Source organism: Neolamprologus brichardi, chromosome 20, assembly GCF_056152115.1.
Source record: "Neolamprologus brichardi isolate AB-2024 chromosome 20, ASM5615211v1, whole genome shotgun sequence".
Lineage (NCBI taxonomy): Eukaryota > Metazoa > Chordata > Actinopteri > Cichliformes > Cichlidae > Neolamprologus > Neolamprologus brichardi.
The window spans coordinates 17,956,904-17,978,797 of NC_142123.1; the positions used below are offsets into that span (position 1 = coordinate 17,956,904).

At 40.3% G+C, this 21,894-nt stretch overlaps 2 protein-coding genes across 3 annotated transcripts; one reads left to right on the plus strand and one right to left on the minus strand.

The window, feature by feature from the left end:
• Positions 1 to 442: 442 nt before the first annotated feature.
• trappc6b (trafficking protein particle complex subunit 6B) lies at positions 443 to 10,530 on the plus strand. Its single transcript, XM_006807168.3, has 6 exons — positions 443 to 651; positions 729 to 796; positions 5,518 to 5,635; positions 6,180 to 6,263; positions 7,459 to 7,552; positions 9,063 to 10,530. Exons 1-6 carry the CDS (start codon positions 574 to 576, stop codon positions 9,092 to 9,094), a joined length of 474 nt encoding a protein of 157 aa, XP_006807231.1. The 5' UTR covers positions 443 to 573; the 3' UTR covers positions 9,095 to 10,530.
• Positions 10,531 to 12,781: 2,251 nt separating this feature from the next.
• On the minus strand, positions 12,782 to 21,618 carry LOC102792637 (beta-lactamase-like protein 1). Of its 2 annotated transcripts, XM_006807170.2 has the most exons (8): positions 21,591 to 21,618; positions 20,408 to 20,499; positions 20,083 to 20,223; positions 18,263 to 18,366; positions 18,019 to 18,176; positions 17,415 to 17,635; positions 15,512 to 15,617; positions 12,782 to 14,254 (listed from the first exon to the last, which is right to left on the minus strand). In XM_006807170.2, exons 3-8 carry the CDS (start codon positions 20,186 to 20,188, stop codon positions 13,276 to 13,278), a joined length of 1,674 nt encoding a protein of 557 aa, XP_006807233.2. In that variant the 5' UTR covers positions 20,189 to 20,223; positions 20,408 to 20,499; positions 21,591 to 21,618; the 3' UTR covers positions 12,782 to 13,275. The 2 variants fall into 2 exon arrangements, with proteins under 2 accessions (XP_006807233.2, XP_006807232.2); XM_006807169.2 differs by lacking the exon at positions 21,591 to 21,618 and having other exon boundaries at positions 20,408 to 20,529.
• Between the last annotated feature and the right edge of the window lie 276 nt (positions 21,619 to 21,894).

Sequence of the window (21,894 nt, forward strand, 5' to 3'; positions counted from 1 at the left end):
CTAAATGAACACATTGTCATGTCCTATTGTAGGCTGACAAGGCATGTGATAAGTGCTACATCTGAATACCTGTTAATGACAAATACATTCATTTCTTGAAAAATCTACTTCACTCAGTTTACTATGTGACTGATTTCAAAGTAATTTTTCCCCATGCTGCAAAGCTGCAGATATTTATTTCAGTATTATTCATATAGCAACTTACAACCAGTAACAAGCAGCAATTAGTGACACTGGGAAGAAAAAACAGAGAGCACTATTCTTTCCAAAGATGAAGTAACATATTTAATCTAGTACACCTTACACACATGTCCTAACACTTAGATGAATATCACTAATTATAACAATACTGGGGAGAATAATAATATTTACTGCCAGATAACACTCCGGGCCAGCAGGTGGCGGAAATAGACTAGCGGCATGTTTATTTTCCTCAAGAGCAACAAGGAAGCAGAAGTAGTTGTTTATGCTAAATGTTTGTAGCTGTTCGACTTTATGTGAAGGAATATGATTCCTGGTCTTACACTGATTTAACCACTGACAACGTCGTTAGCTGGCTTTAGAGCAGGAAGAATGGCAGACGAAGCTCCTTTCCAGTTATTACACAGCGAGGTGATACAGTACATTTACAAGTCAGCAGAAGGAGAGACGGTAAGAAGCTCTCAGTAGGAGTTTAGTGACCTATTTGGTGTTGTTGTTAATGTTTCTGTCTTTTATCCTGTATTTAGGAGAGTGGGAGAAATGTCACTAAATTGGAGAATATTGGATTCAGAGTGGGCCAAGGGCTGATAGAGAGGTAATAACCTTGACTGCTGCAAACATGCATGCCGTTTACTTCGACAAATCAAAGCACTACATGTACAAAGCCTGATTTACAACATGGATTCCCATTCAGAAAATGCAATCGAAATGCACAGCTGTAGGTGGGTGGCCATTAATGAACCATTAATGTACCATTAATGAACACAACAACAACAAAAAAAAACCCCCAGAGTCTCTGGGGTTCAGGTCAGTCGAGTCGGCTGGCCAGTCAGGAAACAATATTACACTCGTGGTGTTGTCTTTAGAGAACCAGGGTCTTTAAGGTCAACTTCATGATTTATCGGTCAAAAGTTGCGAAAGAAAAATGTATGAAGACTTAAAATATCATGTGACATTTAACACTATATTGCCGAAAATATTTGGTCATAAACCACATATGAACTTGAGTGATATCCCATTCTTAATCCATACGGTTTAATGATGGTGTTGACCCACTCTATGCAATTATAACAGCTTCAGTTCTTCTGGGAAGGCTTTAGAAACCCATTCCACGAAGCTCTCAAAGCACTGTTCTTGAGCTGATCTGAAGGCCACATGAAGTTTGGAGGTCTGTAACGACTGATGTTGGCAGCCTCTGCTCATTATGCGCCTTGCCATTCACTGCTCTGTGAGTTTATGTGGCCGAACACTTTGTGGCTGTGTTGTTGTTGTTCCCTGCACTTCTACTTTGTTCTAATATCACTAACAGTTGAATGTGGAATAGTTAGCAACGAGGAAATTTCATGACTGGGCTTGTTGCACAGGTGGCATCCTATCATGTTATCAGGCTGGAATTGAGAGATCCTGAGAGAGAAATGTTTGTAGAAGCATTCTGTATGCCTGGGTGCTTGATTTTATACACCTGTGGCCATGAAAGTGATTAGAACACTTGAAGTCAGTGATTTGAATGGGTGAGTGAATACGATTGGTAATGTAGCGCATAGGAATTCTAAATATCACTTTGGATATTTTTGTTAATTTGGACTAGGGATGGGTGATATATTGAATATACTCAGTATTAAGCTGTCTGCATGTAATTCACCATGACTTTTTTTCTCTCCCACACGTTGCAAATGCGTCATTAAGCCTCTACATCACATTTTGTGTATGTTATAAGCACAAAAGAACACCTTTTTTAATTTCAATTGTTTTATTTTCTCTCGTGAATTCTTGCTTGATGTACTTTTTTGTTGCTGTGATCAGCAGTTTCTAAAATACTCAAACCAGCCCCTCTGGCACCAAGAACTGTGCCACATTCAATGTCAGTTTTCTTCCCCATTCCTGTGCCCAGTTTCAGTTTCACTGGGTTGTCTTATGTATGCCTAAATACATTGAGTTGGTGCCATTTTATTGGCTGATTAGGTACTTACCCTAATGAGTGGTTGAACTATTAAAATATGTTAATGTTAATAGTTATGTTAATATGTTAAAACTGTTAAAATAAAAATTTTAATTCATTCAGATTTTTTTGTATTCAAAGTAGAAACAAATATATTGAATGGTCGATTTGAATGAGTATACCAGTGCAAATTTTAGGCACTATATGGTTGAAAATAACTTTTATTTTTGGAGGTTATTTAGACATATATTGTGTATCGTGATATTGGATTTTCCTCAAATCACCCAGCCCTACTTTAGACCAGGATCAGAATCAAACCTTCATAAAATGTCTTTGTTTGCCAACACTTGGGAAATTATGTATAGGCATTCTAAATATCACATTGAAATACCACATCATATTTGATCTATGATTTCTCTTTTACATATGCCTTTCTTTCAAGTTGACCCCAACATGTGTTAAATTTTTAAAGAAAGAGAAAGAGCTGCCTAGTTGATAGACATCACATTATGACCCACCACCTAATATTGTGTTGGTCCCCCCTCTGCTGCCAAAACAACCCTGACCCATCGTTGCATAGACCCCTGAAGATGTGCTGTGGAGGGTTCTATATGATATTGCTTTCCTGGTGTGGCAGTGTTTTTGCATAATGTGGGGAAGTGAACACTGAATAAACTCGTCTGCTTTCGCCATCTCACCTCATTATGAAGATGATAAAATGGTGAGTACAAATCTCTGAAGAGCATAAAAGATGCCCCCCAAAATTGGTTTTGTTCATCTGGACATAGTGTTTTCAGTGGGAGAAAATTTTGTCTTTTTTTTTTTTTTTTTTTTTTTTTTTTTGCGCCTGTCCCGTTTGGTTCTTTTGCCATCAGAATTATTGTCTAAAGGCAAAGAAAGATGCCCAGCGGATTTACTTTACCAAATTGACCATCCCAGCCTTGCCGTAATGGTCTATTTGATTCACCTTTTATTGTTTATTTTATTTATTTTTTTATTTTCACTTGCTAGATACGGGACAGACTTGAATGAGGAAAAGAAAAGGGAGAAAGAAAGAGGGGGAAAAACAGCGGAGAAGAGGGACGGGGATAAAGGGCAAAAAAACAAAAACCAACTAAATAAGCAGACAAAAAAAATACACATATCAATCACCTGTTGAGAAAGAAAAAAGAAAACAAGCAGAAGAAAACGAAAGCAATAGAATAAACAACATCACGATGATATATGGGAATATAACAGTAAATGCTAAATGTTAAACATTATTGTGCAGCACGTAATATCGACAGCGCACATTTTGCTTTGAGGTAGGAGCCAAAAAGGGTGTAGTTTGTGTGTGTGAGCACCCGTGTGTACACCTGTGAGCGTGGACGCGCTTGTTTTTAAAAGGTTCCTTCATGTAATGATCTGCTAGAGGGTGTGGGGAGCCACATCCCCGTCCTCCAGGGCATGAAGCAGGTATGGAGGAGATCAAGACTCCAGACATCCAGAGGCCCCCAGAACACAAGAGACCAAGGAAGACCAACAGAGGGGCAGCTGCGCCACTATCCCAGAAAGAGCTCAGGAGAGTCCCAGATGAGGGGTCACTCAGCAGCCGTGGAGCAGAAGCCAGGGGGGGTTGCAGTGACGTGCCCGTGAGCTCCGCCGGCAGCCAGCTGCGCCAGAGTGACCGAGCCCCAGGCTGAGAGGCCGAGGGCACCCCACCCCTGAAGTGGCCCGAGCGAGCCCCAGGCTCCAGGCCCCGATAAGCAGCCACCAAGGAGTTAGCCGGTGTGTACCTGGGCGCCCATCCCCGAACACAAAGAACCACCAACGCACCGATGTCTGAGGGCATCTGCCACTGGCAGGGGAAGTAGTGGGGGGAGATAGGCCTCCATACCTTAGAGGGCCTGAGATGTCCCCAGAGATGTGGCGTCTGATACCCAACCTGACATATAGACACAGACAAACAGGCACACACAGATACAAACATCCATTCCCACCCTCATGCTCTCATAGGCAATTACTCAATACTCAACCAACGTGGAGACAGACATAGAGAGACACTGTACACACAATCACACTCCCCAAGCGTACTCTAAGAACCGGGTCTAGGTACCCCTGGAGGGGGAAACTGCACCCAGACCCAGGTGGTGTTACCCTTTTCCCTGCGGTGGGGAGAAGCAGACCGCCCCGACTCCGCAGCAGCAGGGAGGCCCCACATTCCAGACCCCAATCGGACGGCCAACTCCTCCTCCCAGCCCCCCCGCTCCAACAGGCCGGAGAAAACGGGGGTGTGAGAAGACTCCAAACCTCCCATTTTGTCACTTGAATGAAACGTTTTGTCACTTGGATGAGTGACGAAACTTTTCTCCCACTGAAATGGGAGAAATGTTCATATGTCCAGATGAACAGAACCAATTTTTGGGGATTTACTTACCTGGATGATTGTGCATGCATCAAAGCATAAAAGATGGTAAAACATTGTTGCAAATAACAAAAAGGTTACTGCTGCACCAAATCTTTAATTTGATGATTTTAGCACACGCAGTCCCTGATGAAGTGCGCACAGTTTGTGCTTCACTCAACAAACTGCGCAGAGAATCTGTGTTGTGCATCAAACGTGCTGTAAAACGATTAGTAGAGACATGGTACTTTTCAGTTGATTTTAAACCAAAATTCTGAATTTTAAATTCTGAATGGAAATTTTCTGTTGCCATAGTGATTTAGCAGGTAAAAGAGAGGCACTTTCACTCAGACTTGACAGTCTCAAGTCATTATTCTGGCTTCATAGTATATCTGTCAGATCTCAGTCCACATCCTCCATTTCTTACTGCAGGGAAACTACACTAAGACTTTGTCATAAAACAGTGTCACCTATTAATGAAATCCAAATACATTTTCTAAATTCTGATTATAAGGAGTTCCTTTACTGTTGTCTGTTAGGCAACTTTATGACAAGTGTTGTTAAATGTGCTGATCATTTGTTAAGATGTTTCCATTTTTGTAAGCACGTTTTTGCATGTACATGTAGCCTCAGATGATTAAAAATCAAGGTAATCCTGAATTTGTGAGTAAATAGTTCACATCATATAGCGTCAGTAGGGAGTTTGTCAGGATCACCTCTAATGGGACAGTCACCACAAGGGGTTTATTACGTATTGCACTCCCTGAACTGATGAGAGGCAAAACTCTAAAGAACTCCAGTTGTTTTCTTTTCAAGCTCTCAAAACTACCCTGTACCTGTCTGAACACTTACACAGACAGCATTCTGTTTATGGGTCATGTGCACAGTTGTACTAGGCGCATTCTCCTTAAATGATGTCTTACAGCCAGCAGACCGTTGAAAGTCAATGAATGATGTCGTAGTTTAATTTACCCATCTCTTTGTTTTCTTCTAGAATGACTAAAGACACAGCACGGTTTAAGGATGAGCTGGACATTATGAAGTTTATATGTAAAGACTTCTGGACCTGTGTATTCAAGAAGCAAATCGACAACCTTCGAACCAATCACCAGGTCGTCTGTTTTCTCTTCTTTTAATCCTGTTTTTTATTAATAATGTAGCCTCTGACAAATCTAAATGATGGTAAATGGACTGATTCTTATATAGCGCTTTCCTACTCTCCCGGAGTATTCAAAGTGCTCTATACAACATGCCTCATTCACCCAATCACACCCACTCATACAAGCACTTCTAAACTCAAGTGCAACTAATAAGCATTCACACACATTCACGCTCCGATGAACGCATCGGAGGGCAATTTGGGGTTAGTCTGCATGCCAAATATCCTTGGGCAAGATGCCCAAGGATATTTGGCATGCAGACTGGAGGAGCCAGGAATCGAATCACATACCTTCCAGTCAGTAGCTGATCTGCTCTACCACCTGAGCTACAGCCACCCAAATGATAATTCCTTTTTGCCATCCATAATATATTTGTAATATATAAATGCCAGTACTGTGATATTTTGCCTTACTTCCTGTCAGATTGATTGTTTGTTGTTCTGTTGATGCGTGTCATTGCTGATGTCATATATCATCATATGATCATGTGTTTTAGGGCATCTATGTTCTGCAGGACAATAAGTTTGGATTACTGAGTCATCTGTCAGTGGGAAAACAATACTTGGAACATGCCCCAAAGGTGCTTTTTTTATTTTACTGGTCTGTTTTAAAAGACTTCCCCTACTTCTCAAACTGTCTCTTTTACTGAGACAACATGTACATGCACAGTAGCACATCATACCATCAGAGGTGAACAGCATGAGTCCTGAAAGACACTGACACCAAAAGAGAGAATCTGTAAGAAAAGCGTGCGCTATGTGCTGTGGTCTGCTGGGCCAGCAGCATCAGAGCTGGTGAAAGTAACAGACTGAATAAACTTACTAGCAAGGCTGGCTCTGTGACTGATGGCAAACTGGACAGCTTTTTCAAACTGTGGTGAAAAGGAGGTCACTCAACAAACTGTTAACCAGTATGGATGGATCCTGACCAGCTTCTGCACCACTTACTTGACAGACAGCAGAGCACTTTGTCTAACAGACTGATTCAGTTCTGATAATGCCACATGGATAGGTTCAGATTACTTTTAGTTCTCCTTTATCATAAACCTTCCAATTAGCAGTTTGTTTGTTTTTTCTTGTGCCAGTGAGACAAGACGCCATAGATCGAATCTAAAACTCTATTCAGTGATTCACAGTCTCTCCGTTATGTTTTCAACACCCCCACAGCACAGAGCAGAGAGCTGGACCTCATGCTGCTGAGATTCATGGACAGTTGTGGAGCTCATAGCAGCTGAAATGTAGGAAAGCCCGACTTTCCTTTGCTTTAGCCCTTCTTATCAAGGTTTACTGATTTTTAAAAAAAGGAGAACTGATGAGTTTCAGAACAGAGAATTGCTTGTTTTTTATCTCTGTGTAAATGGCCAAACATGATAAGTTGTATCAGTCTTACATGAGTGATGTTTTGACAGATGTGATTAATGCTGCAATCACATTGTTTACCTACATTCGGTCTCAGTCTTCCTGTTGTTCAGTACTGACTATCAAATGCTCATTCACTCTTTGTTAACAGTTTATTTGCTTAGAATATAGCTTGAACCAGTGCCACAGGCCACAGTATTTACAGCCTGTAGTTCTTGAAGGAAATGGCTATAGTGAACGTGGACTTTCAAAGCAGAGAGAACCAAGGCTGAGATATAGAAGGATTGGATTATACCTTATACAGAAGGTGCAGTGCGAAAGAACTGATAAGAGTAAAGGTGTTCATATACTGTGACCCTGTTTTATATGTGAGACCATTCACTGTCATCATATGAAGTAACTGTTTTCCTCCTGCAGTATCTGGCCTTCACATGTGGTTTGGTGAGAGGAGCTCTATCCAATCTGGGAGTGAAGAGTATTGTGACTTCTGAGGTGTCTGTCATGCCTTCATGTAAGGATTTAGTCATTCAAAAACCTTTTTAAAGAGCATTTATCAGTCATCTCCAAACTGACGTTTGGGGGTTTGTTTTATTTGCTGAATAAATTCCATTAAAATGCCATTGATTGGTTCAGAAAGAGAAGTTTGTGTTGCCCATGCACATGATTGAAATATGCCTCAGATATTTTAAATGGAGAATACTTGTGTGATTTTTACATGACTCAGGATTAAAGTAAGGTATAGTTTTTGGTTTTTATGGGCAGAGTCACAGGTGTGAATAGTGTTGCTGAGGTGAAGAGCATGTCAGACAGGATTGTGAGTTTGAAGCTAGAAGTCAAAGTGGTGATATTGAATGTAGTTAGTGTGTAGGTAGGTAGAGAGGGTACCAGTGTGGGAGAGAGTGGTGAAATGTGTGTAGCTAGGCAGCATCAGATGGTAGTCTGTAAGATGTCTGGAAATCATGAACAGGAAACAAGTGAAGGCAGAGGTGACAGATGGATGCAAGGTGGGGCTGGGATTTAGGCTACGTTCACACTGCAGGCAAAAGCGCATCAAATCCGATTTTTTTTTTTTTTGACCCTATGCGACCCATATCCGATCATGGTATGACAGTGTGAACGGCGCAAATCCGATATTTTCAAATCTGATCTGGGTCACTTTTGTATGTGGTACTGAATCCGATACATATCCGATGTTTTAGAAAGCAGACTAAAACATTTTAGACTGCTGTTTGAATGGTCATGTCACATTAAATCCGTCTTTTACGTCACTGACACAAGACAGACGCCAATTATCAGCGCCGGAGAAGCACCCGAGAAGACATCGCGAACGCTTCCTGGCCATCCAGTGTAGATGTCAGTGAAACTGTTTGGAAGACGATGTTGGAGAAACGTGAACATTTTATTTGTACTGTATAATCTGCAGATTCTGACAGAAATCTGCAACTATCCTTTGAAGCACCGCTCCCCTCTTAAACAGCAATAAGGATAATTATTAGGTTATTTACATTATTTTGTAAATAACAAAATAACTTAAAGCAAAAAATTGGGAAACGTGAAGTCAAAAGTCTTTATATTAAGGGCCATCAGTCAAACAATATTGTTTGCTCTGGGTCTAAACAGAGCGCATTGTGTGTGACGCCTTCTTTTGTGCATGGGGGCCGCTTTGAGCGTTCACACTAGAGCGCGTTTGCTGTTGCATTTTATTTGTAGTGTGAACAAGCAGACAAAAAAATCGGATTTGATCAAAAAATCGGAATTCAGCATTAAGACCTGCAGTGTGAACGTAGCCTTAGTAGTGTAGATTATTGCACATATGCAAATGAAATAGTACACTGATGTTTAAGTTTGAGTGAAAGGTTAATCAAATAGCAGTTTGTTTTAGTCTTTTTCACCACTGTAGCAAACATGTCTACTCATATAGTGCAACTCAAATTGAACTAAACTAGGAAAAAATGAAAAGCCAATGTGAATTTCTTCTTTTTGTGTCAGCTAACACAAAAAATGTCTTTCTGCCTTTGCAGGTAAATTCCAGGTGATGATCCAGAAAGCGTAGGAGGTTACACAATCAAGCTGCACTCTTCCCTGGTGTCATATTGCCTTATCTGTTAGAAAGGGAAATGCCATCCGTACTACTCAGTGAGAATTTCTCTCGGCACTGCAGGGATTACAGTAGGGACTGGCAAAGGTTTCTATGGCTTAAGCTCTGGATGGCTGCAAACATCTGTATCCTGCTGACACACTGTCATTATCATGAGTGGAAAAGTACAGTCCAGTGACATTAACATTTTGTCTGCTAACATTTATATTAATATAATCCTTTTGAAGTAAAGTCTCACTAAATGAACATTTGGCTTAATGTCAGAAAAGAAGTGTTTGCCACCACCTACTGTCACATCTAGTTTAGTAGCATTTTCACTATAAAGACAAACAAACCTACAGTGCTTCACAAATTTAAAAGACAGATCTGCCAAAAATTTGACTATTAGGGAAGTCACAAACTGAATTCATGTTTTTCACACCCAAATCGAAGCCAGCACTAAACTTTTTCTGAGAAGTTACTAAAACTCATTTTTGGTTCATGATTGCCAGTAAATATCTCTAATTTCTGAATCTTATTCAGTAAGAACATTATTAAAATAATACATTTTAAAATTCTCAAGTAACAATAATTACATTTTTTCACATTTTTTATGACACTATCATCAGTTTAATAAGTATTATATGGTTTTGATTAAAGAGCTTGTACATACTTGCAGGTTAACCATTTTGGTACTAATGCTGTTAATTTTGGGCATCTGTGAGGTAAAGCGTATACTGGGTGGTGCTATAATAAATGTGTTAAGATGTCTATATTTATAATCATCACTAACTTGTGTATTGTTCCACCCCTGCCTCCACACTTAAAATAAGCAGATTATTAAAACAGAGGAAATGTGGCGCACTTTAGCAGGTTGATGAACATTGCTTGCAAGAAATCCATGCCTAAGAAAGCAACTTAGGCTACATCTACATGTACACAGGTATTTTTTTTAAATGGCACAATCAGTCTCAAGTGTTTTTGAGAATGTGCCAAAGCAGCAGGTGGTGATATAACCCTAGTTTTGAAGAAATCCCACAAACAATAACACAGCACACAGTCTGACATCAAAGAAGAGATAATAGCAAACATGTTTGATGTTACAAGACAAATATTCATTTTCTTTGCCAACATGTAAATGTAGAAATGTAGTTTTTGAAAATGTTCACCCTGGCAGAAGTTTTTACTGATCGAAAATGCTGTGTATGTGTACGGACGTAGCCTCATTTATATATTGATGGCTAATATGACCAAACACAGTTTGATATCATGAATAAGGACATTTGCAGTGATGAAGAGCAACATTCCTGTCGAAGCGTGAAAAAGTGTGATTTATTTTCTTTGCATCAAAGTTGTATGTTCTACCCTTCAGGTGCTTCCTTCACTTGCAATAAATTTAAGCATGAAAACAATTTCTGAATGGTTCCTTTTCCACACTTTGATTTTTTACTATTTTGTCAAACACATTTCAGAAATGACAAGACCACAATACCAAACAAAGATAATTTATCTGAATTTCAGGAGTGGGACCACACCTCAGACACGCTCCTTCAGGTTCTCCATTTACGTGCTGTTTGTAATCTTTTTTTATGCAAACACCCATCAGCATCTAATGATTTGTGCTCACCATGGGCCCCTCGTCCCTCATACCATCAGACGAAAACCTCTACTGCTCACTTTCATCAAATTCCCTCCAGGTACTTCAAGAAACCAAAACACTTCTCTCTAAATGACATGATCAGGCTTCAGAGAGACCGAACATCACCGGCCATCCTGGGGAACCTGTTGGGAATCATTCTACATCTATTCACCCCATCAGAATTCCTCTCTGCTCCATCCAGTTATAGAGTGGCTCAAGTCGCTCGCCATCTCAGCGAAATTATAATTTCAGAACCTCCATTAGGGGAGAATCACCCACAAGCAAAAGCTCCCGGCATAGATCCACAGTTGCTTTCCCTGAAACTGGCCGATCCACCTCAGTGCCAGGCTATGAAGACACAATGCTGTTTCCATGCTTCAGTCATGTCTCCTGAAAATATTCTTCCCTTAAGGATATAGACTGGACTGGACTTTACCTCACCGATGAGTCCTAACACTAGAATTACTGACTTTTTTATTTTCTGGTGCAAGTCCCGAGGTGTTATTCACCCCTGCTGAGATTTTCACAAGTCGTCAGCTCAATTCTCCTACTGCTTTTGTTGTGCAAACCACAGCTCAGATCCAAGGCAGGCCAAACCTCTGTGTTATAACCTTCAGAAATGCCTGCCGTGTCTATACAAAATATCCCACACATTGACTGACCTGCAAATATAAAAGACACACATTCACAATATATGGAAACACAAATCTGTTTTATTTATAAAAAAAAATGTGTGAAAACAGAATGAAAAGTTCTGTGACATGAGTGACATTGAGATTTCTGGTGCCAGTAATCACAGAGATCATGCCCTGAGATAGATTCATTTCTATTATGCAACACCTTCGATTTGATGACAAGGACACACAGGCAGAACGGGTGAAAACAGACAAACTTGCGACGATCTCCGACATCTGGACAAGCTTCAACAAGAACTGTGCTAAGAGTTTCACTCCAGGAGAACACATGACCATAGATGAACAGCTGTTCCCTACCAAGGTTTGTTGTCCATTCACACAACCAAGCCAGACAAATTGGGGATCAAGTTCTGGATGGCCACGGATTTAGAGACCAAATATGTCTCCAAAACATCTCCTTACTTGGGAAAGGACCCCAGTCGTCAGAAGGGAGAGAGGCTGGCAGAGAACGTGGTCATGAAACTGATGCAGCCGTTTTTGGTTGATGGGAGAAACATCACAACGGACAATTTCTTTACTTCACTGTCGCACAGACTGCTGCAGCGCAAAACAACGTTACTGGGCACGGTGAATAAAGTACTGTTTCTGTGTGACTCCTCCCATCCTGCTGCACCTGAATCAGCTAACTGGCACTCTGATTCATTTTCTCATTCATAAAGTACTTAACATGAACAGTTTTGAGGTAATTCAGTCATCAATGTATAAGGACAGAGATAGGATTACATCACAGATGAGCAGGATGGACAGAATTAAAAAATGAGTACATCAGAGGGACAGCTCAGGTTGAACAGTTTGGAATCCGTGAAGTGAAAGTTGTTTGGTTTATTTTTTCAGGTACAGACTCTGTGCTGTTTAAGGTTTTCAGAGAGAAGATTAAGCACAGAAATAATTCAAACACAATGTACCTACAAATTTGATTTGAGGTCAGGTGTCCTATTTTATATTAATGCTTTTAGAACAGACGCACACACTCTCTCTCTCTCCTTGCAGAGGTCCGAGGAATCTTCTGAGGATGCTGATGCTATTTTCTGGAGAACTGATTGGTCATTAGGTGGTCATTTCATACCTGCTTATCACTAATCTGGAGCAGGTTTGGTTCACAGCACAAGTTATGACTTGTAGGACGACTTACCCTGGAAAGAAGTGATCCAGCTTTGTAGTACAGAAAGCTCAGGGTTAAACCTGAAGTTGTCTGGGTTAAGCTAAAATCCTACTTTGTAATACAGGCCTCTGATGACTTAGCTGTGTATTAGTTTTTCTTATTAAATTAAAAAACACCCTTGGTTTTTTTTTAACCTTGTTTGTGTTCACGTGTTGTCATGTTGTGGCTGATAAATTTTGAAATCTTTTTCCCAAATCTTCAGGGGGTTAGTAAATGTGGAAAACCATCATGTACGTATATTTATGTTTTCACTTCATAAAACATCATGCTTACAGATAAAAAAAAATCAGACTACAAAATCAGATTTATTTATTCTCTTGCCACTTTATCATAGACAGATTCCCCTAGGATCTGGATAAAAAGTGATGCTGCAACACTGCAGGACCAAAAAATATGCATAATAATGAAACTTTGCTTTTCTTGTGCCAACAATTTGGTAAAAGGATGATTTTCAAAAATAAATGTAAATATACAAAACTAAATCAATATTACGAACAGAGGATTATCAGTGAATAATATTAAAACACAGCCTGGATTGATGATTTCAGATTTGCACAAGAGAGTCTTGACACTGCCTACACAGCCAAAAACTGTTTTTCACAGCATATTTCCTTGATACAGTTCACAGTTTTAGTAATGGACTTGTTTAAAGGTGCAGTCTTTATGAGGCAAAGTATGGTCTGCCAGCTATCCTCATCATCCTATATGTATTGAGTCCAGGGCAGTCAAACCCTGGTGCCACACCTTTCTTGTTGAAAAGGTAAAAATTGAAAAGCTGTCTGTCCTGTGCCTCCAGGGAGACTGAGATATTATTTACTTTCAATTTGCAAGGGTATGGCCTCTCAAACACCACCCTGAAAACCCTGTCCTGCAGATAATCCAGCCTAATAATTTGATACTTAGATGGGACAGTTGTGTCAACCTGTGGTCCAAACTGCTGCATGAGCAGCACACCATCTGAATCTGCCTTGATCTCATAGAATGTCATATTCCTGTAAGTGTAAAATCCCACATATGGAGCTGGGTCAGGTGGTGCTCTGACAGGTTGTTGAGCTTCCCTGAAAACATTCTCAAGTGCCGGGATTAGGTAGCTGTATACCTGGCTCACAAGGTCTTTGTCTGTTGGCCGTACTCCTGCCATCAAGATTACCAATCCCAGCTTGAGCCGAGGTACAAGGGAGAGGGTAGCAGCAAATCCATCCAGGTCACCATCCTTTCTCACCACGCTGTAGCCAAACTGTTCACTTATTTCCCATGGTGTGCCAGTGAAGTTGGCAAAGTAACCTCTGTGGCATTGGATGATCGGGGTCATCATTGTGTTCAGGGTGTCTTGGCGGAGCAGAATGACATCATATGTACCAAGAAGAGTCATCATAAGTTTGGCCATGTCTGCTGCTGTGGAATACATCTGACCTGCAGGCCGGTACCAGCCAAGGTCGTAAAGGGGAGCTTGCTTTCCATTGCTGTACACGCCCACAGCCATTTTCCTCTGAATTGCTGGTGTAAAATTAAAACCAGTGTCCTCCATTCTGAGCCGCTTCAGAATGTTGTCTGAAACCCAGCTCTCAAAGTCAGTGCCAGTCACATTCTGGGCCAAGATGTTGGCTAATAAAGGAAAAGCAACATTGCTGTAGTGGCATCTGGGGGAAAAGAAAAAATCATCTTACAGATGTTGGCAAATTCTCGTTGGGTACAGAGTACCTAAAAAAAATACTAGACTATTATAGTCTGTATACTAGGTATAGCAGTGTTTCCCAACCTTTTGGAACCACAGCACATATTTCACATTAAAAAATTAAAATATCACACGGCACACAACCAAACAAAATTATCAAAATATCAAAATGATTATTGATCATTTTTCCCCATAGATGGCTTCTTTCACTCCTCTTTCAAACCATCTGTCCTCTCGTTTTGTCTCACCCGAAAGACAAAACGCCAAAACACAGACTTAACAATGTGGTGTATGCCGTACAGTGCAGCGAGGAATGCCCAGACCTCTACATTGGAGAGACCAAACAGCCACTTCACAAGCGCATGGCACAACACAGAAGAGCCACCTCCACAGGACAAGATTCAGCTGTCCATCTGCATCTTAAGGATAAAGGACACTCTTTCGAGGATGCCAATGTTCACATTTTGGACAGAGAGGACAGATGGTTTGAAAGAGGAGTGAAAGAAGCCATCTTTGTCCACTGTGAGCGACCATCTTTGAACAGAGGCGGTGGTTTACGACACCAACTCTCTGCCATCTATAATCCAGTTTTGAGATCCCTTCCCAGACGCCTTAACGCCCACTCACACCCTGGGCCATCTGACCTCAGGAATTCGCATGATAAGGTGGAGCCAGGTTTCACAATGAACTCACCCGAAACTCTGGCTGATTAGGACCCACACCCAGTTCGACACCTTGGCTCAGGCGATTAGAGGATCATCAGGGGGTCCTTTTGTCCCTCTGTGGGGGGACACTCCCACCAGGTTTATATCTGGGACTCTCCACCATTTGACCTTAGAACTGAAGAAGCCTCTCGGATGAGAGGTGAAACGTCTTCAAGTAACTTAAAGAAGTCCAGACGCTTTTCTTTGCAAGCTCCTTTGACCATCATCTCACAGCATGACTATTATGTAATTTCTTCTTCTGTTTTACTGGCAGTTGGCAACCTATTTAATCAGAGCATTTGGTTATACTGCCCTCTAGTTGAAGAGAATGTAATTGTTCTGCCCGTTTCTCATGCCAATCGCTTAGAGTACTACTCAGGTGGGACCAGATCATCTTCCACTGGGCACCTATGTGCCGCTGCACAGTGGTTGGGAAACACTGGGGTATATGTCTCCAATTTTCAAACATATCAAAGAAATGAAGCTTTAAATACTGAGAAAGAAATAAGGTAACTTACCTAGTTCCTGGATCTGCTACAAGGACGTCATCCTGTAACAAATTAAGGGCTTCCCGTGTGTCTCCACTCCAAAGAAGATTAGTTGACCTTAATCTTCTTGGTAAACCTGTAGAAATGTCAAACCTTATTGAATAAGGTATTTTGTTCATGACTTTATGCTTTAGTAAAGTGATTCATGAAAATATTTCACCAAACTTTGTATATGAAACCTTCATTTGACCTAAACATTTTATAAAAAATACTTTTTCTCAGGTGGGCTCTGTAGGCTTCTACCCTATAATATATATCACCTTAAGGCAACTATTGATGTAAAGAAATGCTATATAATTCCAGGAGAATTTAAATTAAAAGCTCACTGACTATGCACATTTATTTCTTGTGGTAGGGTTTTTGTCAGTAATCACATGATTAAGTGATCACTCACATACTGGATATTAGTTTTAAATTTCTTTAGCTCTACAGATTTACTGAGGCACTCATAACGATTGAGAGCGCTATTGATCGGTCACCTATGTAAGACCTTTAGCTCACTATTAAAGATCGGTCTTTTACTCTGCCTCCTGTGACTTGCACATATGTCCCTGTAAAACCATGACATTGCCTTTCCTTCATCATTTGTCTAGCAGCTTTTGTTGTGTCGTGCTGCAGTGGGTTGCAGGCGTGTGCTTACTTTATGAATTATATTGTGTCAGGCCTATATTGACCGTTACTGTTTACTGAGATATTTATCTATGTAAACAGTAACGGCATCATCCTCATCAGCCATCTTTGCCTATATTGGGAAAAGTCTATCTCTCTGTCAAAAATGATCCTATTATTTGTTCAAGTAGCTTATTATTCCTTCCCATCCATCAGTTTTTGGACAGCTTATCCAATTCAGGGTAGTCACCGATCCCAGCTCCTGTAGTGCATGAGACAAGGTGCACCTTGGATATTTTGCCAGTGTAATGCAGGGCCAACACACAGAGACAGACAACCATGAACTGACAAATTAGAATCACCAGTTAACCTCTTTAGAAAGTAAGAGGAAGTCAGAGACAATATATAAGACAGACTCCAACCAGCCTGGAGTCTGTTTCAAGCATTTTTATTGGGAAGTGATACTGCGAACCACTGCAACATATTGCCACCCTATCGCTGTTAATTCTTTAAAATTAATTGCACTTTAGCTGTCATGTGAGTAGCGTATTGGTATCATCAGTCTGGTAAACTAGAAAATTCATAATTTCTTACATTTAAGAAACATTTCTTAAGCTTTTCTGAGATTTTTTTAAACCCAGACTAAGGTCTTTTCCTAAACCTAATAACCAGTTACCGAAAACAAAACCTGGAACACAATGTCATCTGGTTGAAACTGAGACACAATTATGTCACCACTACCCTGCGTGCTGCTTATTGCAGACTTTGTTGCTGACCACTCACAGCACTGTAGGCTGCAAGTCCTATTTCAACTGTGCATCCATGCAGCGCGTTATTTTATACATTTCAAGCACTATGTTGATCTCACTTTTATGGGAAATGTAGAATAACCAATTAACCTAACATGTATGTCTCTGGGAGGAAGCTGTTGGGTTAGGTGACAGTGGTAACCACGGCAACATTCTGCTATATAATGGTGGCATTCACTTTCTGATCTCTAATGGTCATTTTGAATTGGAAGCTGAACAATGAAAATAATAGTTTTTCTTTTAATTATCAAACAAAGATGTTATTATTTTAGGACTTACAGTGAAGTTTCTGTAAGTGGATTATCTGTGTCCCTCCCAATGCGACTAGTTAGTCTTTGTGACACTGATGCTTCAGAGGTCTGGACTGGCTACACAGGCTCAACAGTTATTTGATTTGCGTTGGTTTAATGGATCAAGGATGACTGCCGTATACAAAAAAATGGTTGTGGGGTTACCAGAGAGATGGCTGGACATCCTGCGCAGGGTGAGTGCAGGGGTGTTGATGCCCAGGGTCCTGACTGATGAGGATGTTGGTTGCCTGCTTTTACCCAGTGGGTTCTTGATAGTGAAGTTGTCTAAGTACTTCTCCAGAGGGTCATCCAAAGAGTCCACCAGACCATCCTCCCATAGTTTGTATAGCATCAACGTGGGGAAGATCTTAGAGAGGCTTGCAATTCTGTTGTCACAATAATGCAAGGAAGCACACCACAATAAAATGGTGCCATATATAAATGCATCCTGGTTTAATGCATAATATTTCCACTGGACAGATTTGAGCATTTATCATACTTAATGGGTTAGTTGCACACATCACAGAAAGAAAGCTTGCCTTATGCAATTATGGTCTAATCCCAGTGCCTCACATCAAATAGAAGAATCACACTGCTGGTTACAGTATGCATGGTAGTAATTATTTAAATTAAACTATTAGTATTATGAAAACCTTTTAGGACTCATTTAGACAAATTACCACTTATTTTTTTCTTCATATGTCTTTTTCTTCATATGTCATATTCTTATACCTCAGTACTATACCTTGTGCAAAATAATACATCTCACCTGTACGCTGTGTACTCGTTGGGTGCAGGTGAGGAGGGGTGGCTCATGTTCCTCTTGCCAAAGTTTCCATTCCATAGAATTGAGTCATTTAAAACCATGATTGCTGATATAGAAGGTAGCTTGGTGGTGTGAATTCTTGACCTCAAGAGTATATCTATCTGTTAGGAGAAGCTTTATTAAGACCAAAGGTAACATTTCAACAACATTTCAATATATACTCATTATTTCCAGAACAGAAATTTACTTTTTCTAATGCAATCCTCAGTGATGTGATGGGATGTTTGAGTGGCACAGGCTCCGGAAAGCGAGGACACATCTCTTCTGCTGTCACTTTTTTGGTGAATCCCTCTGTAAAAGGAGGTGCAAAGGCAGACTCATCATGTCTGAAACCTGAAGCCCTGTCCATCTGTGATAGCAGATCTTACAGTTGTAGGTTTACATATGTATCCTTTTATCATATTTATGTAGAAGGGCCCTTCAAAAAAAAAAAGACAAAAAACAAAAAACAAAAACATTTACCAAACATCAACATATCTAAAGATTCTGACCTCTAGGGGAATTTGTCAGTTCAGAAGAACTGCTTGTTGTATACTCCCACCTCCTGTATAACACACTGGACAATCTGAAGAGAAGTTTCAGCAACTTGGTTCCTTCAGCCTCGCTGTGGTCTCTGAACCAAGATATTGGCAACCGATCCATTAAATCTTGTAAGCTGCGAGGTGGAGCCATGGATCTGATTTGTTGGCTAGAACATCCCAAAGATACTCAACTGGATTGAGATCTGGGGAATCCAAAACCCAAGTCAACACCTCAGACTGCTTGTTGTGCTCCTCAAACCATTCTTGAACCATTTTTGCTTTGTGACAGGGTGCATTATCCTGGATTAGCATGTATGGCAGGACCTCAAGGCCACCTTCTTCCATTGCTCCAAGGTCCAGTTCTGATGCTGCTGTGTCCATTGTTGTAGACCAGTCAGCGTAAGCACACTGACTAGTCTACAACTTTCCAGCCCCATGCTTCATAAACTGTGATGTTCTGGGTATTCTGATTGCTATCTATCAGAACCAGCATTAACATTATTTGCAATTTAAGCTACCCTGTCGGAGCGGGAACACCCCACACGAGCTGCAGTGTTGGAAATCCATTTTTTTAGCCATCACAAAGCGGCCCTTGTCAGACCCACTTGAATCCTTACACTTAATCGTTTTTCCTGCTTCTAACACATCAACTTTGAGGACAAAATGTTCACTCTCTCTCTAATATATCCCACCCACTAACAGGATTCATGATGAAGACTTAATCAATGTTTTTGAATTCACCTGTCAGCGGTCAGAATGTTAGGCCTGACCAGTGTAAATTATCAACAGCGTCTGCTGGTGTGAGACTTGAGGATATGAAATCAAGCCATATTTATTTTACAAGTTATGTGAAAAGTAGCATTTTTCAGTGACTGTTTCTTTAAAAACAAAAAAAGCTTTGATGACCCTTTAGGTAACAGTAAATGAATATCATGGTCTGTCTGTTTGGATGGTTGGTAGTTGACACACTTTTAATTGACTAGGCCTGTTATTAAATATGAACATGTAATAATACAGTAATGGAAATACATTAATAATAAATGTTGTTTTAATAACAGGAGTGTTATGCAATTTCTAATGTACTGAAGGGACTCACTCTAACACGTATGTAATAAAAAGCGGTTATTAAATTCAGCGCGTACACATGAGCCCCAAAACAATCTCATTGTTCATTATTAGGTGCTATAAATATGTAATGCTTTAATTCTCCTAGGGCCACAAAGTTATAAACCTGGGTTGTTTCTTATATTACTTCAGTCCCAGTGTGTTTTACACCATCAGACACTACACTGCTATCTCTCCGCCTAAGTTAAAGTCTGCTTTAGCTCCTTGCTGATCCTGCTGCTATTTCCAGCTTTGTGTAATCCTGCTGCAGCTCCTACATATAAGTACTTACACCAAGAGGATAAGAAGGCCCAGCTCACAGGTTAAAAAACACTGTACATCTCATGTGAGTGTAAGCCAATGATGGCTAGCAGCTCTTTACCTGTCTTCAGTTTTGGCTTCCTATATTGCCAAATGAAGCAGCAGGTCATGACTACAGAGAGCAGAAAGAAGACAATCATGCCAAACATGGTCCATTTCACCTTCATCTTCTTTAATGGTTCTTACAGACAGCAGGCAAAGCCTATAAAAAAGTTGTACAAATGTTTTAGTGATTTTTTTTATCAGATATTGACTCCAACATAAAACCCATAGCTCAAATGCATGCTAGTATGTTTCATGCCATTTGAAAATTTAGTCTGTCTTTTTTGTGTTGTCATATAAAAATGTCCCTGAACATGAGTTGCATTAGAGATTGATTAGCTTACCAATGAAGTGAAAAGACGCCTTCCTCAGAAGCCCCTCATTATCTCTATGATATTCTTCATCATCAGACTAGAAAAATCCACCAATTATTTTCCTTAAGGTACACAGAAGAAAAGTCAGCAAGGCCGCTTGATCCTCTGTTGCTCATGAGCAGTTACTGGCCATCTACTACATGCACTTAATCCTGACTGTTATCCCGAGCTCCAATAAGAGAGTGGAATCTATTCCTACTTTACCATGACGTCATAATCTACAGGGCTACACCACTAAACGTAAGGAAGGCTGTGGAATGGAAACCTCTTGAACCCTCACCCTCTGAACACTTCCTGTTGATTCTGCAAGAGAGCTATTTTCAGCAGCAACAATTTGAGTAAATTAAGTAGTCAGAACAATGTTAAAGAATTTGTATCATTTTTGCATTTTAAATTCAAGTTATCAACATCGCTGTAATACTAAAACGCCACAGCACATATAGATGTTGTTTTAGATAATAACAAAAGGTAGAATCACAGCTCACAACAAAGTATTACTAAATATTTTAATATCTACTCATTTATGTAGGATAAAGCACAAATCAGTGACTACAGCAACAAATAATTCAAATGTGAAAGAAATGAATCAGAATGGTGCCTCTCCAAGCCACTAGAAGGCACTGTGGACTTTAAAAAAAATGCTATTTACAGACAGACATATGTCTTTAATAGATATATGGCTAGATAGGCAGGCCTAACCTGTGCAAAGTGGGAACACTGTGTAATATACATAGAAGCTACACCTTTCTGAGATGCTCTTCTTTTACTGTTGTCAATTAATCTAATTTGTCCCTAAGATTCTCCAGCTGTTTCTTTTTAGTACCATGTACTTTTCCAGCCTTTTGTTTCTTCTGTCCAAACTTTCTTGAGAGGTCTTGCTGCCATAAAGTTCCAAAAAATGTTTGAGGGTTCTGGTTCTGGATCAAGGGAGATCTTCCTTCCAGCCATCACCCCGTACTTGCTTGTAGGGGATCTTGTGACTTTTGGAGTTTACCTTACAGTAAAAACACCTTGAAACAGCTGCTGTTGTGAATTGGCTTTTGGTAATTCAACTAAATTGAAATTAATTAAATTGTTTGCAAATTATTCCACTCTGTTATTTCTTATTATTTGAAAGTCTTTCAGGAATGGGCTTCCTATAATGCCACCCTACCTCATGAGCCATAGAGGTTTTAGTTTTTGTTGCTTTGTTTTTAAAAATGATCCACCACTTTCTGCACTGCTCTGCTCGCTGGGACCCCAACAGTGAGAGCAGCCAAAGAAAGGCACCAGCTTTACTGACCCATAAGTCAAGATAGATTATTTCTGATTGGATCGCTGATGGTGTGTCTGACCTACAATCTGCTGCATTCTCATTGCTGTCTCCCTGGGCATAGGTTTCCATAGGAACAAGCCGTAGGCTCCTCTAATCTGTTGTTTTGCAGCTCTCACTCATCTGGAGGCAGGCTGGATTCCTT

Bases quoted from the DNA above. Each gene is read 5' to 3' on its own strand.
- trappc6b (XM_006807168.3), top strand. From the start codon at position 574: ATGGCAGACGAAGCTCCTTTCCAGTTATTACACAGCGAGGTGATACAG. The intron at 5,636-6,179 runs GTCGTCTGTTTT...CATGTGTTTTAG, and splicing joins ACCTTCGAACCAATCACCAG to GGCATCTATGTTCTGCAGGA. The intron at 6,264-7,458 runs GTGCTTTTTTTA...TTCCTCCTGCAG, and splicing joins ACTTGGAACATGCCCCAAAG to TATCTGGCCTTCACATGTGG.
- LOC102792637 (XM_006807170.2), bottom strand. From the start codon at position 20,188: ATGAAGGTGAAATGGACCATGTTTGGCATGATTGTCTTCTTTCTGCTC. The intron at 18,367-20,082 runs GTAAAGAGCTGC...CTCCTTTTACAG, and splicing joins GAAGCCAAAACTGAAGACAG to AGGGATTCACCAAAAAAGTG. The intron at 15,618-17,414 runs GTAACCCCACAA...ACATTTCTACAG, and splicing joins GATGTCCAGCCATCTCTCTG to GTTTACCAAGAAGATTAAGG.